Source organism: Lepisma saccharinum, chromosome 16 (genome assembly GCF_977018435.1).
Source record: "Lepisma saccharinum chromosome 16, izLepSacc3.1, whole genome shotgun sequence".
Lineage (NCBI taxonomy): Eukaryota > Metazoa > Arthropoda > Insecta > Zygentoma > Lepismatidae > Lepisma > Lepisma saccharinum.
Genome location: NC_139244.1, coordinates 11,371,351 through 11,383,660, shown reverse-complemented (window position 1 = coordinate 11,383,660; position 12,310 = coordinate 11,371,351). Strand labels below are relative to the sequence as shown.

General features: G+C 39.6%; 1 protein-coding gene across 1 annotated transcript; it reads left to right on the top strand.

Annotated features, from left to right (window-relative positions):
- The first annotated feature begins 6,428 nt into the window (after nt 1–6,428).
- LOC145999908 (uncharacterized) lies at nt 6,429–12,090 on the top strand. The gene is made up of 4 exons (XM_083137185.1): nt 6,429–6,612; nt 7,641–8,016; nt 9,330–9,453; nt 11,907–12,090. Exons 1-3 carry the CDS (start codon nt 6,448–6,450, stop codon nt 9,422–9,424), a joined length of 636 nt encoding a protein of 211 aa, XP_082993311.1. The 5' UTR covers nt 6,429–6,447; the 3' UTR covers nt 9,425–9,453; nt 11,907–12,090.
- The last annotated feature ends 220 nt before the right edge of the window (nt 12,091–12,310 follow it).

The following is a 12,310-nucleotide window of genomic DNA, read 5'->3' as shown; positions in this document are numbered from 1 at the left end:
TATATATGACGAGAACAGGCGAGAAACTAAGAATGTGGAATCAAGATAACATGGCTATATAGATTCTATACGAAAGAAAACAATGATCTTGAAGAAAGCTTGTAATTTGTCTGTTGAACATTTCAGAAAACATTTTATGTTATTCCACAGCCTTTCATGTTTCGTATTTCAGCTTATATCCCTATAATTTATGCAGTTGCTGCTTTTAATTGTACTAAATATAAGTCGGCTCCCTTTAGGAACTTTTTTTCCAGTTTTCAAAGTGGCATCTCTTCGAAAAAATCGAATTTTCACAATGAAGCCATTTTCTTCTCGCTATGGGAGGATGCATACTAAATAAGTACATAACCTAACACTTCAGGCTTTAGTACCGTCTATCTTGGCTTCATGGTTTCCTTGATAGCCTATGCCCAAAAACAAAATGGGGGCCCACATTTGCTACACTTCCTCTATGTCTCATAAGAAAGCCAAGGAATATTATGTTAACACGCAACGTTATCATTCGTAAGCTATGGATCAATATTGGGATATCGTTTCTTTCTACTCCCCTCCCCCAAGATGTAAAATCTCTCTATTACCGTATATTTAGCGTACACTCCAAGGTATGTACCTTGCTTCCATACGGAACATGAAACTACAGTACACGTATCGTTGGCAAAGTTTGTACAGATCAATCATCACCCAATGAAAAGCCGCCTTGCTTTACGTACTGTGAATGTCGGAAAAGGGAAACCCAAAATTAAGTTGGTTTGCATTGATATAGAACATCAGTCACGAAGCATGCGCAAAGCCAACAGTGTGATAATTAAACACTGATGAATATTAGCAAGGCATCTGCTATGAACAAACCAATACGACCACAGAACCAAAAAAGCAATACCTTGCGAGAAACGCCTACATCGTTATGCAACCCAAATAACACTGTACAGCGGGTAGCATAAGTTTCAGGATGCACTTGGTTTATGGTGGAGAAGGAACATGCAATTCACAGTATGTGGTTTACCCTTCTGTTATTTTACATTGCTTTATAAATTCTCATGCTTATTCGCGGCTATGAGAATTGGGGATGAATTCCAATTGCAAAGGTCTATATTTTCAAGAAATTACTTAAAGTTTCATTGGTTATGTGTCACCAGAGATTCAAATACATAAAACAAGAAAAAGCTTTAAATAAAACCCAAATGCACACTTATTATGGTATTTACTGGCATGTTAAATGTGACTGCATAACACAAGATATATCCCCCACCCGCTGCATCCTCTCATTTTCTGGCTCCGTCACTGGTGAGTGAGTATGTGTGAAGCAAAGTGAGTGAGTGAGTGAGAAGAGAGAGAGAGAGAGAGAGAGAGAGAGAGAGAGAGAGAGAGAGAGAGAGTGTGTGCTTGTGTCAACTCAACTCTATTCATCTTCTTCTTAGGATATTTTGTGTGTGTGTGTGTGTGTGTGTGTGTGTAGCAAGAAGAAAAAGCACGTAAACTAACCCGTAAATAATTAAGCTTTCAGAAATAAATTTACCAGAATGAGATTCTACGCAGTATCTTAAACGCATCGCTTCCATTGAGGAACTCTCTCTTCCCCAAGTGTACTCGCGACTCTGAAGATTAAGTGGCTAAATCAATGATGGGACAAACGTCGTACATCCATGCCTTATACAGAATTCGAACACATGACTGTGCAACGTGATAGTGCTCGGAATACCAGACGTACGTACTGTACATCCTACGCAGAAAACAAAAAGAGATACTTAGAATGAAGGTAGTGAAACGAAGTTGAATTAGTCAGAACCATGTATGGTGCTACGCTTACTATGAAATATGCGATGTGTATTCAACAGAAAAAAAATACATTTACTTCCATATTTAATTTAGTCTCGGACACAGTAACACATATTATTTGCTATTTTAGTACAGTAAATACACAAATGTATTTTTTTATGTATGTTGTAGAGTTACACCTAAGCTTACGTTTCATTTACATGAAAATACAGATTAGCTTTTTGTTTAAAACTGGCCATCCAGTAGGTTAGACAAGATTTGATTTTCCATCATTAGCGTCGCTTTTCTGACACTTTTGGCTAATCGCAACGATGAGGATAATTAATGAAACTGATGAATGGACACTCACAAAGAACATGTATGTCCCAAGTAGTGATTTGATCCCGGTACCCTTGGTGTCGTAGCGCGCTATGGTAACCACTCCGCCTCGGAGGTGCTCCAGTACATTAGGACACGGCACAGCCCGGAGCGATTGCTTTGCTTTCAGTTTCAAATGAACTATTCTGTTTCTATTGTGTTTCGCAGACATCGTTTCCCCCTGCACTTTGTATGCTGTCATGACGGTAGATACAGTATCTCACGTTACCCCTACTAACTATGCGACCGTTGTTACGGATGCACCAACTAATCGGGCACCAACAATTTGCCCTCGTTGGAAGTCTGTAAGGTCAGACATAATGGTAGCACAACACGAAGCCGTTCACAGGATTGCTGGTGGCTCGTACCTCTAGCAGAGGGATCGTAAGACACGGAGAAAACAAAAGACGCGTTCTGTGCGTGCCAGTGTAATCAGCAGACAACTCCGAAAATGGGGCTCATCTAATCGGGTGTTCATATTATTTTGTCCAACCCCTGCAATTTCCCTCATTGTCTTCGACTGTACCAACGCTGGGACAGTCTTCCGATTCCACGCCAGAAGCAACTGATTTGGGGCTAAGGACGTCGTCAAGCAAAGTTTGAAGAGCATTTTTGTTACCAAATGCAACGATCCTGCTAGATCGTTACAAAGTTACGCATTTGTTCTTATTATTGTTGAATAGCATTGTGTAATCTTATCTGTTTGTTACCGCTTCTGCATAGGATTTCACTGCTATGCTTGGTAGAGAACGAAGTTCTACCATATCTCACTAGGGATCGTTTTTGTTCTAATAGTTCTTTGTTAACCTGTATAGATGGCACTCAATGTTAAGCAGCGCTCTCGTAGTTCACGAGTATCCACTAGAGGCGCTGGCGCTGCGTTCAGAATTGTATATAAGCAGCGACGAGGCTCCGGCCAGATAGTTCTGTGTTGACTCTTCGAAGACTCTTGGTCGAGCTCTGCTCCCGCAAATAGTTCAGCATTGCTAGCACAAGGCTGCTTAGGGATACAAGAGGGCTTTTACAGTGTGGCCTACTCTGGTAGATTATACAAGCGATAGCAATATTTCTTGGTCTACCAGGTAGAACATACGCATTGTTCTAAGCTACGGTGTAGCTCGTGGATATAATTACTGTTGGGAGATGGCCTACTAGTAGATTATACATTTCACAACAGTCGATTCTGAAATGATTTCATCTTTTGATCTACTCTGGTAGATTATACGAGCGATAGCAATATTTCTTGGCCTACCTGGTAGATTATACGAAGGGTGATGTTCATCGATAGTCAATTTTTCATTAAGTGAAAAATAAGCAGTGTTTAATTACTGTCTTTAGCTTAGCTTATTAAAGTAATAAATTAAAGTAAATAACGTTTAACTAAGTTTCATCCATTATAAGCTTATAATAAATATCAGTTAATTGGTAATATTACTCTTTAATAGGAAGGTAGATTTAATTGTTCCTTGAGTCGTTAAATTAATGCCCTATTGTCCCCATGTCAGCACAGAGGCGACCCAATGCCATAAAAGAAAAATAAGGTCCCTTATTCCCCACTGGAGGAAAAATTGAATGGTCCCTGTCCTCCCTCTCCAAGATGCCTGCAGAGGAGATTCGAACCTGGAACTTCAGGAACGACAAAGTTCAGTGAAATCGTATCAGGAGATATTGTGACTTTGTTTTTTTGCGGACCCGAACCCTGAGTGTATAAGAACATCATATCTCCGGCTAGAGAAGAGCTAACATCATGGGTAAAACTGAATAATGTTCATCGTCACATCGTCGAACCCGGTGCGTTGCTGTCAAGTACGATTCTGAGTTTACCGCAACTGCAACGTTGTGTCGCGGGCGTGTGTGCAAACAAAGCACTGAATATTGGTGGATTGAAAGCTGAAAATATGGAAATCTGAGGGCGCAAGATCGGCGAGGTAGGAAGGATGTGCAATAACGTCCTAAACAAGCTCTTGGTAGCAGCTTTTGCCACGTTAGCGGATTGTGGGCGTGCATTATCATGTTGGAGCAGCACTGGGTGCAGCCTTCCTGGCCTACTCACTTGATTTGCGTTGTTTTCACTCAAAGCGTGCGATATCCTGAACCTTACTCATAATGTTAGAGTCGTATGATGATTGAATGGAATTGCTAATTCTCGGGTCGACTGACGTGGATCTTCGTGGACTAAAGCGTTTAAACTGTCTTCATTATAGCGCTATGGTCTTCCTGAACGTGGAGAATCATCCAAGTCAAAATTGCTTCTTCTCTTTGCCGCGGTAGCTCAGTCGTTAGGGCGTCTGACTACCATGCGAGACACCCGGGTTCGATCCCCGGACTGGGAGAACCGGGATTTTTTACACCTGTTCAAGCGGCTCCGGCGCCCACCCAGCGTCGTATAAAGTGGGTACCTGGAGAAAATTCTGGGGGTTAAAGACGGCCAGGGGCGTGGTGCTGATCACATCACCCCCACCTTCGGCCGTGATCAAGAAAGTGTGGGGCCCTAACTCCACACCCCCTATACGCTTCATGACGTGGTGAAAAGTACAGAGGAGCACTTTATCTTTCTTTTTCACCTTTATCTCTTTGAAATGGTAACAAAACCATTTTCTTCCCCTGCTTTAAGTTTTACATTTTGGCATTATCCCCGTACAAGACACAAATGTTTTCAATCGCCGCCTCCACCTTTGCTCCTGTGTTAAACAAAGACAGAAGAATATGTTTATTTTTTGCACCTGACACTTATTGTTCTTTAGCCCAAAAATAACACCGTCTTCCTTCAAACCTGCAAAATTCAATGTGTATTCACAAGCACAACAATGCCACTCCAATTTATGAACATTAAACGATAAACAAACTTCTAACAACGCAGTGTTGCCATACCAAACACAAACGCTACGAACATATCCATCAACCCAATAATATAATAATAACCTATTAAGGAAAACTACATAGAGAATGTTATCTACTTAAAAGCATAAAGAAATTGTTTTTGAAGATTAATTAAAAATACTTATTGTATTGCACATAGGATTGTCAGGACTAGATCTACAGTGTGAACTTTCCGCGCCTAGAAGCAATAACAGCCATTTGTTCTCATTGCCAACTCTTAACCGAAAAATTAATCCAGTAAAGTTAAGAACTTTTCTGGCTATTTGAGAATCAAATTGCAATAGTAATGGAACCAACTGCTTCGGCGAGGAATCATATTTTAAAAAATCTACTACTCTCTGTCCTACACGTTCGCCGCCATCTTGAAAACATGGCGTCAAAATGACGTTGAAAATACAAGCAAATAATATCTAAAAACAATGCACTACTCACAAAAAACTGAAGATTAAACAACAAGCACAGATGTTATACTAATTATGATTTTTTATTTTATAGTTTTATCAAGAATAATAATGCAATTAGAAAGCTTAAAATATTAGCTTTTATTTCTAAAGTTGACATACAAGTTGTTCCCTGACACCAATAATTGTTGCAAAATAGTTTAAGTTCTAATACTACTAAATTAATTTATAGATTACGATTTTTTATACTGAATGGTCTTTCTCTCAAGGCTAAATTGTCAGGGTTTCAGAAAAAATCACTTTTAAACTCAATGTATTGAACCGTCATTGTCGTTATTGGTTATATTAAAGAAATACTAGTTTCAAACAGTATTAAAGTTTGATTGAACTTTTAAGTCCAATCTATGTACAGGAACTGGATCTACAGTTCAAAGTGGGAGCCAAGCCACTATGTGCCTCCACCAGGTATCGAACCCGTGTCCTCTTATTACAAGACCACTACGGTACCAGTAGGCTATTGGAGAGGCCGCAAGACGGGTCAAAGCACCGCATATTACACACTGATTTGACATCACTCACATGTTGCTTGTAGTATAGACTATCCTGACCTCCACACGTACAAACAAGATGCTCAAACCTGTATCAACCAGAAAATTTGTGGATATTAAACATTACCAGGTTACACACATTTGAAAATGCGCAAAATCCATTAACGTTTATGCGCCATGTGCGATAACTACGACCATGATATGAAGCAAGTTCTAGGTCGCACTTAAGATTAGATCAATAAGAACTATAAATAACAAAGTAGTAATTGTTATCACCAGAAATAATAAATGGACACGTGTCAGAGCACACGCTATCGTCGAGTGTGCCTTGAGCAACAATCGGATTGTTTCAAGTGCCACTTTATTGGTCACATGTAAGAGAAGTGTATTTTTCCTTCTTTGGTAATATCTTGGTCAATGAAGCAATTCCCGAATTGTATAAAAGGGCTTCACTTCAGGTGATAGCATTATCCTCGCTCCAGAAGATGTTCCGTTCCGGTTTGTTGTTGGTCAGTGCCCTTCTGTTGGTCCACCAAGTGGTGGGCCACGGACACTTGGCGGATCCTCCCATGAGGTCCTCCATGTGGCGGGTAGGATTCAACACACCACCAAACTACGATGACGATGGGTTGAACTGCGGCAGCATGTCTGTGAGTATATGTTGGACGATTTTCCATCTTGTGCAATTTCCCAGAGTCGATAAGCCTGATGGTGAGACGTGGTCGAGTCGAACTCTTGCTTCCCAAGATCGTTTGTAGTCGTGCCGATGCTGTAGATAGGCAGTGAAGTCTCCCTGCTCCAATGTAAGTGCCTGACTCAGTTATTGTTGTGAAGTTTTGTTTTCGTGACTTCCATTGGCGTTAGCTGGTTCGCGGACTTTCTTCCAGCAGTATGCCATGGTCTCCTTAGGGTCTGGCACACTCAGCTTGCAACAAACGCTAAAAGCTCTAAACCTGGTCTCCTAACCTAACAAGTCCTGACCTACAATGTCGCTTACATTAGGACCAGGTTGGCATTTAGGTGTGCCCCGCACCAGACCCATGGTCCTTACAAGGACCGAAAGACTCCTCACAGCAGTTTCAAGGGTCTCAGGTTATAAAGCGATAGAAAAGTGTAACACTAACAGGAAATGTAATTCAGCTGATCCAATTGTGCTTTAAAGCAGAAAATAATTTCCATCTGCTCCTCTTCTAATAAAATGCACAAATTAACATTTTACCTAACCATTGGTTTTAATTCAGTTGCTAAAAAATCTCATTTCGTAGCTATTCTTCCAAAGTGCAGGTGATGCCATCTATGACTAGACTTAAGTGTAAACAGGAAAAACGAATTTTCAAGGATATATACACTACGGTTTTCTTCAGGGGTGTCAAAAAGGCGCCACAGAAACAAGTGATAATATTTTCTGGGGGAAATAACATTTAGTATAGATCAAAATACCATGCAAAAAAATGCATATTTGGACTAAAAAGATCCTTTACACATATATCTAGTTTTTCACGTTTGGTGGTGGCATGAAGGGGGGAGGGTGTTCGACCTCTGCACCTTCTGCTGCCGTCGCAATTATAAATATACATTATTGTTATAATTAACGAGAGCTAGAAGAATAACATATAAACAGTCACCTGGACCTTCTGCCATCAATTATTCGGAAATACTAACTTGTCCTTATTTTTAGGTCATGTGGGACCAGAACAACGGTATGTGCGGAGAATGCGGTGACGCCTACAATCTTCCGCGTCCTCGTCCCAACGAGGCTGGTGGAAAGTATGGGAATGGAATCATCGTTCGGGAATACCGAGCTGGAGAACAGATTACAGTTCAGCTGAACATCTCGACCAACCACCAGGGCTACAGCGAGTTCCGTCTCTGCCCCGTGAACGACCCTACCAAGCTCACCACCCAGGACTGCTTCGACCAGCACCTCCTCACTCTGGCCGACGGATCGACACGTCTCGACATGTCCGACAGCAAGTCACACTACGACATTGGTGTCAAGTTACCTGACGGTCTCACGTGCACGCAATGTGTCTTGCAGTGGTTCTGGAGATCTGGTGAGTAGTTTCTCGCATCCGCCACAAGATGGCATGGCAGTATTTAGTAGCCAAATAACTACCTAATATAACTAAGCCCCGCGACAGGTTAAGTTTGCAGCAGATTTCATGTATCAATCCACTCGAGAACGGCACTCAGCATCCCCGTGCCAGTCTCGCCCTAACCGCTGAGCTGTTCATATCACAGACAGTGAGAAAATCCGCAGTATTACAGCGGAACTATATTCTGCACGCACCTTTGGGCCTATGTATGCGAAAAGTTGCTGCAAAGTTAACCTGTAGCGGGGCTTACACTTACATTTTCAACATCCTATGACTTACAACATTGAAAGTACAAAAGGAAATTTTAAAATACTTAACGGCCACATTTGTCGTTTGCTTCAAGAAAATCTTGAATAATTCCTACGTGTAATTCTGGCATACGCAATTCACTTGCATGTGTATATAACATCAAAAATTTCAATGTATAGGGAGGGACCTTTGCGTGATAAATTGCGGGGGCGGGTTAGCGCTAGGCTAAATAGTGCGCTCGTAGCTCAGATAAGATGTACATTACTGAATGAGAGGACGGCGTAGGGACTCTTGCGTGATAAACCGCGAGAGCGGGTTAGCGCTATCCTAAATAGTGCGCTCGAAGAGTGAAGTCCCGGAAGTCCTGTTAAGTGCATTTCTCTGTTTTGGGGCAAAAGACAACCGAGAGCAGTTGTTGATTGAATGTAACGTAAAGATGTATATACGGAGAAGGGCAGCGGTGTAAATAAAGGTGTACATACAAAAGAGATCTGTGAGAGTTTTTCTTTACAACAGGTCTTAGGAATTCTTTCATTGAACATATTGTAGTTCCTATTAGCACTTGTCGCACATGTAAAGTTGCAGCGCCATGTTGTATCCTGACCAATACTGTTGCCTTGAGAACTCTGCCCTGTATGAATCACTTAGCTACATAATTGACAAAACAACATCGGCAGTAGTGGCCGGTGTGTTATGGAGTCTCGAATAAGATAGCAATTTATTAATTTTCCGGTTATTTGTCTATTTTATGCATTAACTCCAAAACATATATTTACACAAAGAATTTGGAAACTGTATTTTTCATGCAATGTCTAGAATATGTACATTTTATGTTTTTTCCCCATAGAAATATGTTTTCTGTGCGCTAAAGGTAAAATTATGCATTTTCATGTGAAATATGATTTCGCGGATAACATTGCACCCATATTGTCCGAGTATGGTAAACTTCCGAAACCAAAAAAGATTTTACCTAAAAATCAGCTCCCTAAGTATAAGTATTCTCATGGAATATTGCATTTCAGGCAACCGATGGGGTGACTGTGGTGATGGAACAGGTGGTATGGGATGCGGAGCACAGGAGACCTACAGGAACTGCGCCGATATCGCAATCTCGTAAGGGGATGCGGTTTATGGAATATAAATCTGGTACGTCAACTTAATGCTTTCGTTATAATTTTCAGAGGTGTAGATGTAGAGAAACCGAGAAATGATTGAAATGAAGAAATAAAGTTATACTCACTTTTGCAAAGGGCTCGTTGAGCTTTCAATTTATATTAAAGTGCTTTTCGATACTCAAAAACCAGTTTGGCATGAATTATCTTTGATGGATATACTTGTAAAGCATAAAGTGAAGCGTCAACACATTTTCTAGTTCAGGGTGTCTACCAAAATAACAAATCCATAATTCTTGACTTTTTCATGATTTCTTTCCTTTTGTTGACCATTTTGCCCCTTATTTTGGTATAGTTTCAAATTTAGAAAAGATATACATTTTTATTCAATGAAAACCCCTTAACACAAGGGCGGTTAAGATGAAAACTCAAGCTCTACTTTAACAAGAGACAGAGTGCTTTATTAATGCATGTAAAAATTAATGTTTCAGACTTCATCCTGGATGGGGAATGGTCACATTACTCTAATAATTTTACAAAACTTCACACAAGAATGCAATTCTTAAGAAATGAAGGGAAAATTTTTAACCACAATCAATACAATTTTAGATTTCCAAATATTAAATTTAACAAATCCCAGTACAAGTAACAGGTGGTTATAATTAAAGTGACGGTGTTCAGAGTGGTACAGCACGGGCTGTAATGAGAGTAGCAGTCTGAAACTTCGTAGATATGCTAATGAAGCAATGCGCTCGCGAATTATGCAAAAAAAGAAGTTCCAATTCTCGCCACCAGGGTAAAAAATGGCGCTGTAAGCAGTCAAAACTTGGTATAGTTACAGGAAAAACACTATAAATCGCAGAAAACAATACTCTTTGTAATAAAATATCGCTACAATTTCACTATTCGAATTACATGAACATTACTAAAGGAAAAAGCAACAAGCGTCACCAACAACAACCAGGGAGTTCACACAATGGTTAGGCAATGTCACCGACTTTGACGTCAGAGTTACGAAAAATTCCACGTTTTGACTGCTTACAGCGCCATTTTTTACCCTGGTGGCGAGAATTGGAACTTTTTTTTTTCCTTATTTTTCGAGCGCATTGCTTCATTAGCATATCTACGAAGTTTCAGACTGCTACTCTCATTACAGCCCGTGCTGTACCACTCTGAACACCGTCACTTTAATTATAACCACCTGGTATATAACAATGTAAATTCACTATACGGTAAAAAAAAAATAGCAAAATTCTTGACCACAAGCATACTTTCTTGACTTTATCTTGTCTTCCTTGGCTGGTACACACACTGTAGTTCATAAAAACAAACTGAATATCTAGTTGTAGAAATCATAATTAACATAAATTGAACGCACATGCTATTCTATCTGAAATACCTGGATTACCAAAACGTAAGAGAATTTTCTTTAAGAAATACCTTCATTATAAATTTAAGATATACAGTGTTTTGACCATTAATGTTTTAGAAAATACTATTTCCTATACCAACATGGGTTTCAGAGTCTAACATTTTCGCAAAAGATTTATTAGAATATGTTTGACTCATCATACTGTTTACTGAAGCGGTAGTTTTCGCTTCCTCTCGATGGCGGCGCTAGTATACAGACTGTCTGCTTCTTTTGTTTGCAGATAAGCAATTTTTGGGAAATATTTATATGTGCCTAACGAAAGCCACAGATTGTTAAATTCATAGCCTCGAATTTATCAACAGAAATTTCATTGACTTTTAATTATTTAGGGAACTAAATCCATGTTTATTATTACTTAAAACCAATAAAAGTACGCTGTACGTTCAATTAAAGCGAAGGAAAGAATGCCAAACTGAACATAGTTGCCAAATTTCTTAGCTGTTGTCCGAATGATCTGCCAAGACAATGAATTATTTTTAAGGGGGGGGGTTAATTTCAGTAAGATAATTCATTCTCCGTCCTGTCCCCTTAATTCATCACTGGTTGGATTTCCGCAAACGTACGCTGTAGCTACTATTGAAGGAAAAGCACTTGTGGCCAAGATGCCACGTAGTATGCATCTGAGCGCGAGTCTCATGGGGCTAGAGCCCCACCCGAAATTTTGAGAAAATCAAAATTTTGAATGAAAGCAGTGAAGAACCCGGAAAAACCAAACTGCTAAATACTAACTCCTCTTAAAATAGCCCAATATTACCATTTTTGTCTTTTAAACAACTCTGAAGATTAATAAAGATAAATGCAATACATTTTATAGTTTATTTCGTGCCTACCTAGAAAGCAGCTATGTGGTGTATGCTTTTATAAATCTAGCCCCCTCCGATAACATAAATCATGCTTACGATAGTGATCACAATTCGCCGCCATGTTGGAAGTGTAAATTATTATTCTGCGCATGCGCAGGCGCAACTGGATCTGAATGATAGAGGCTAACAGTGTTGTGTGTGAGTAATTAGAATTGCATTTTTTTAAATAATAATATGTGTTTCTCATTACAGGGCTGCTGCCATCTAGATCCCAGACGCACCAGCGCTTTGTCGTATTCGATAAGAACGCAATTTCATGCTGAAACTGTTTAATTAATAGTAACTTTTGATTTGAAAAATGTGATTATCTTCATTTCATCTAAACTTCTTTCTGTAATTTCCACAATTATTCCAATAAAATGTTAATTAAATTGAGTATGAAGTGTTTTAAGTAAAAATGATAAATTATACACACTGACGTACGTAAGGGGGGGGGGGCTCATGGGGCGACGACCATTGCATAAATATTTCTTTAAAAAAGCAGTGAAGAGATGAGGCAAAACAGAATGGTAAAAACAACCCTTCTTAACATGACCCCTCAATGCCATTTTGAGAGTGGAGAGATCTAGATATATTAAATTACTAAAAATTATTAA

Coding starts and splice junctions, on each gene's coding strand:
- LOC145999908 (XM_083137185.1), top strand. CDS start 6,448: ATGTTCCGTTCCGGTTTGTTGTTGGTCAGTGCCCTTCTGTTGGTCCAC. Junction 6,613..7,640: donor TGAACTGCGGCAGCATGTCT/GTGAGTATATGT, acceptor CCTTATTTTTAG/GTCATGTGGGACCAGAACAA. Junction 8,017..9,329: donor GCAGTGGTTCTGGAGATCTG/GTGAGTAGTTTC, acceptor ATTGCATTTCAG/GCAACCGATGGGGTGACTGT.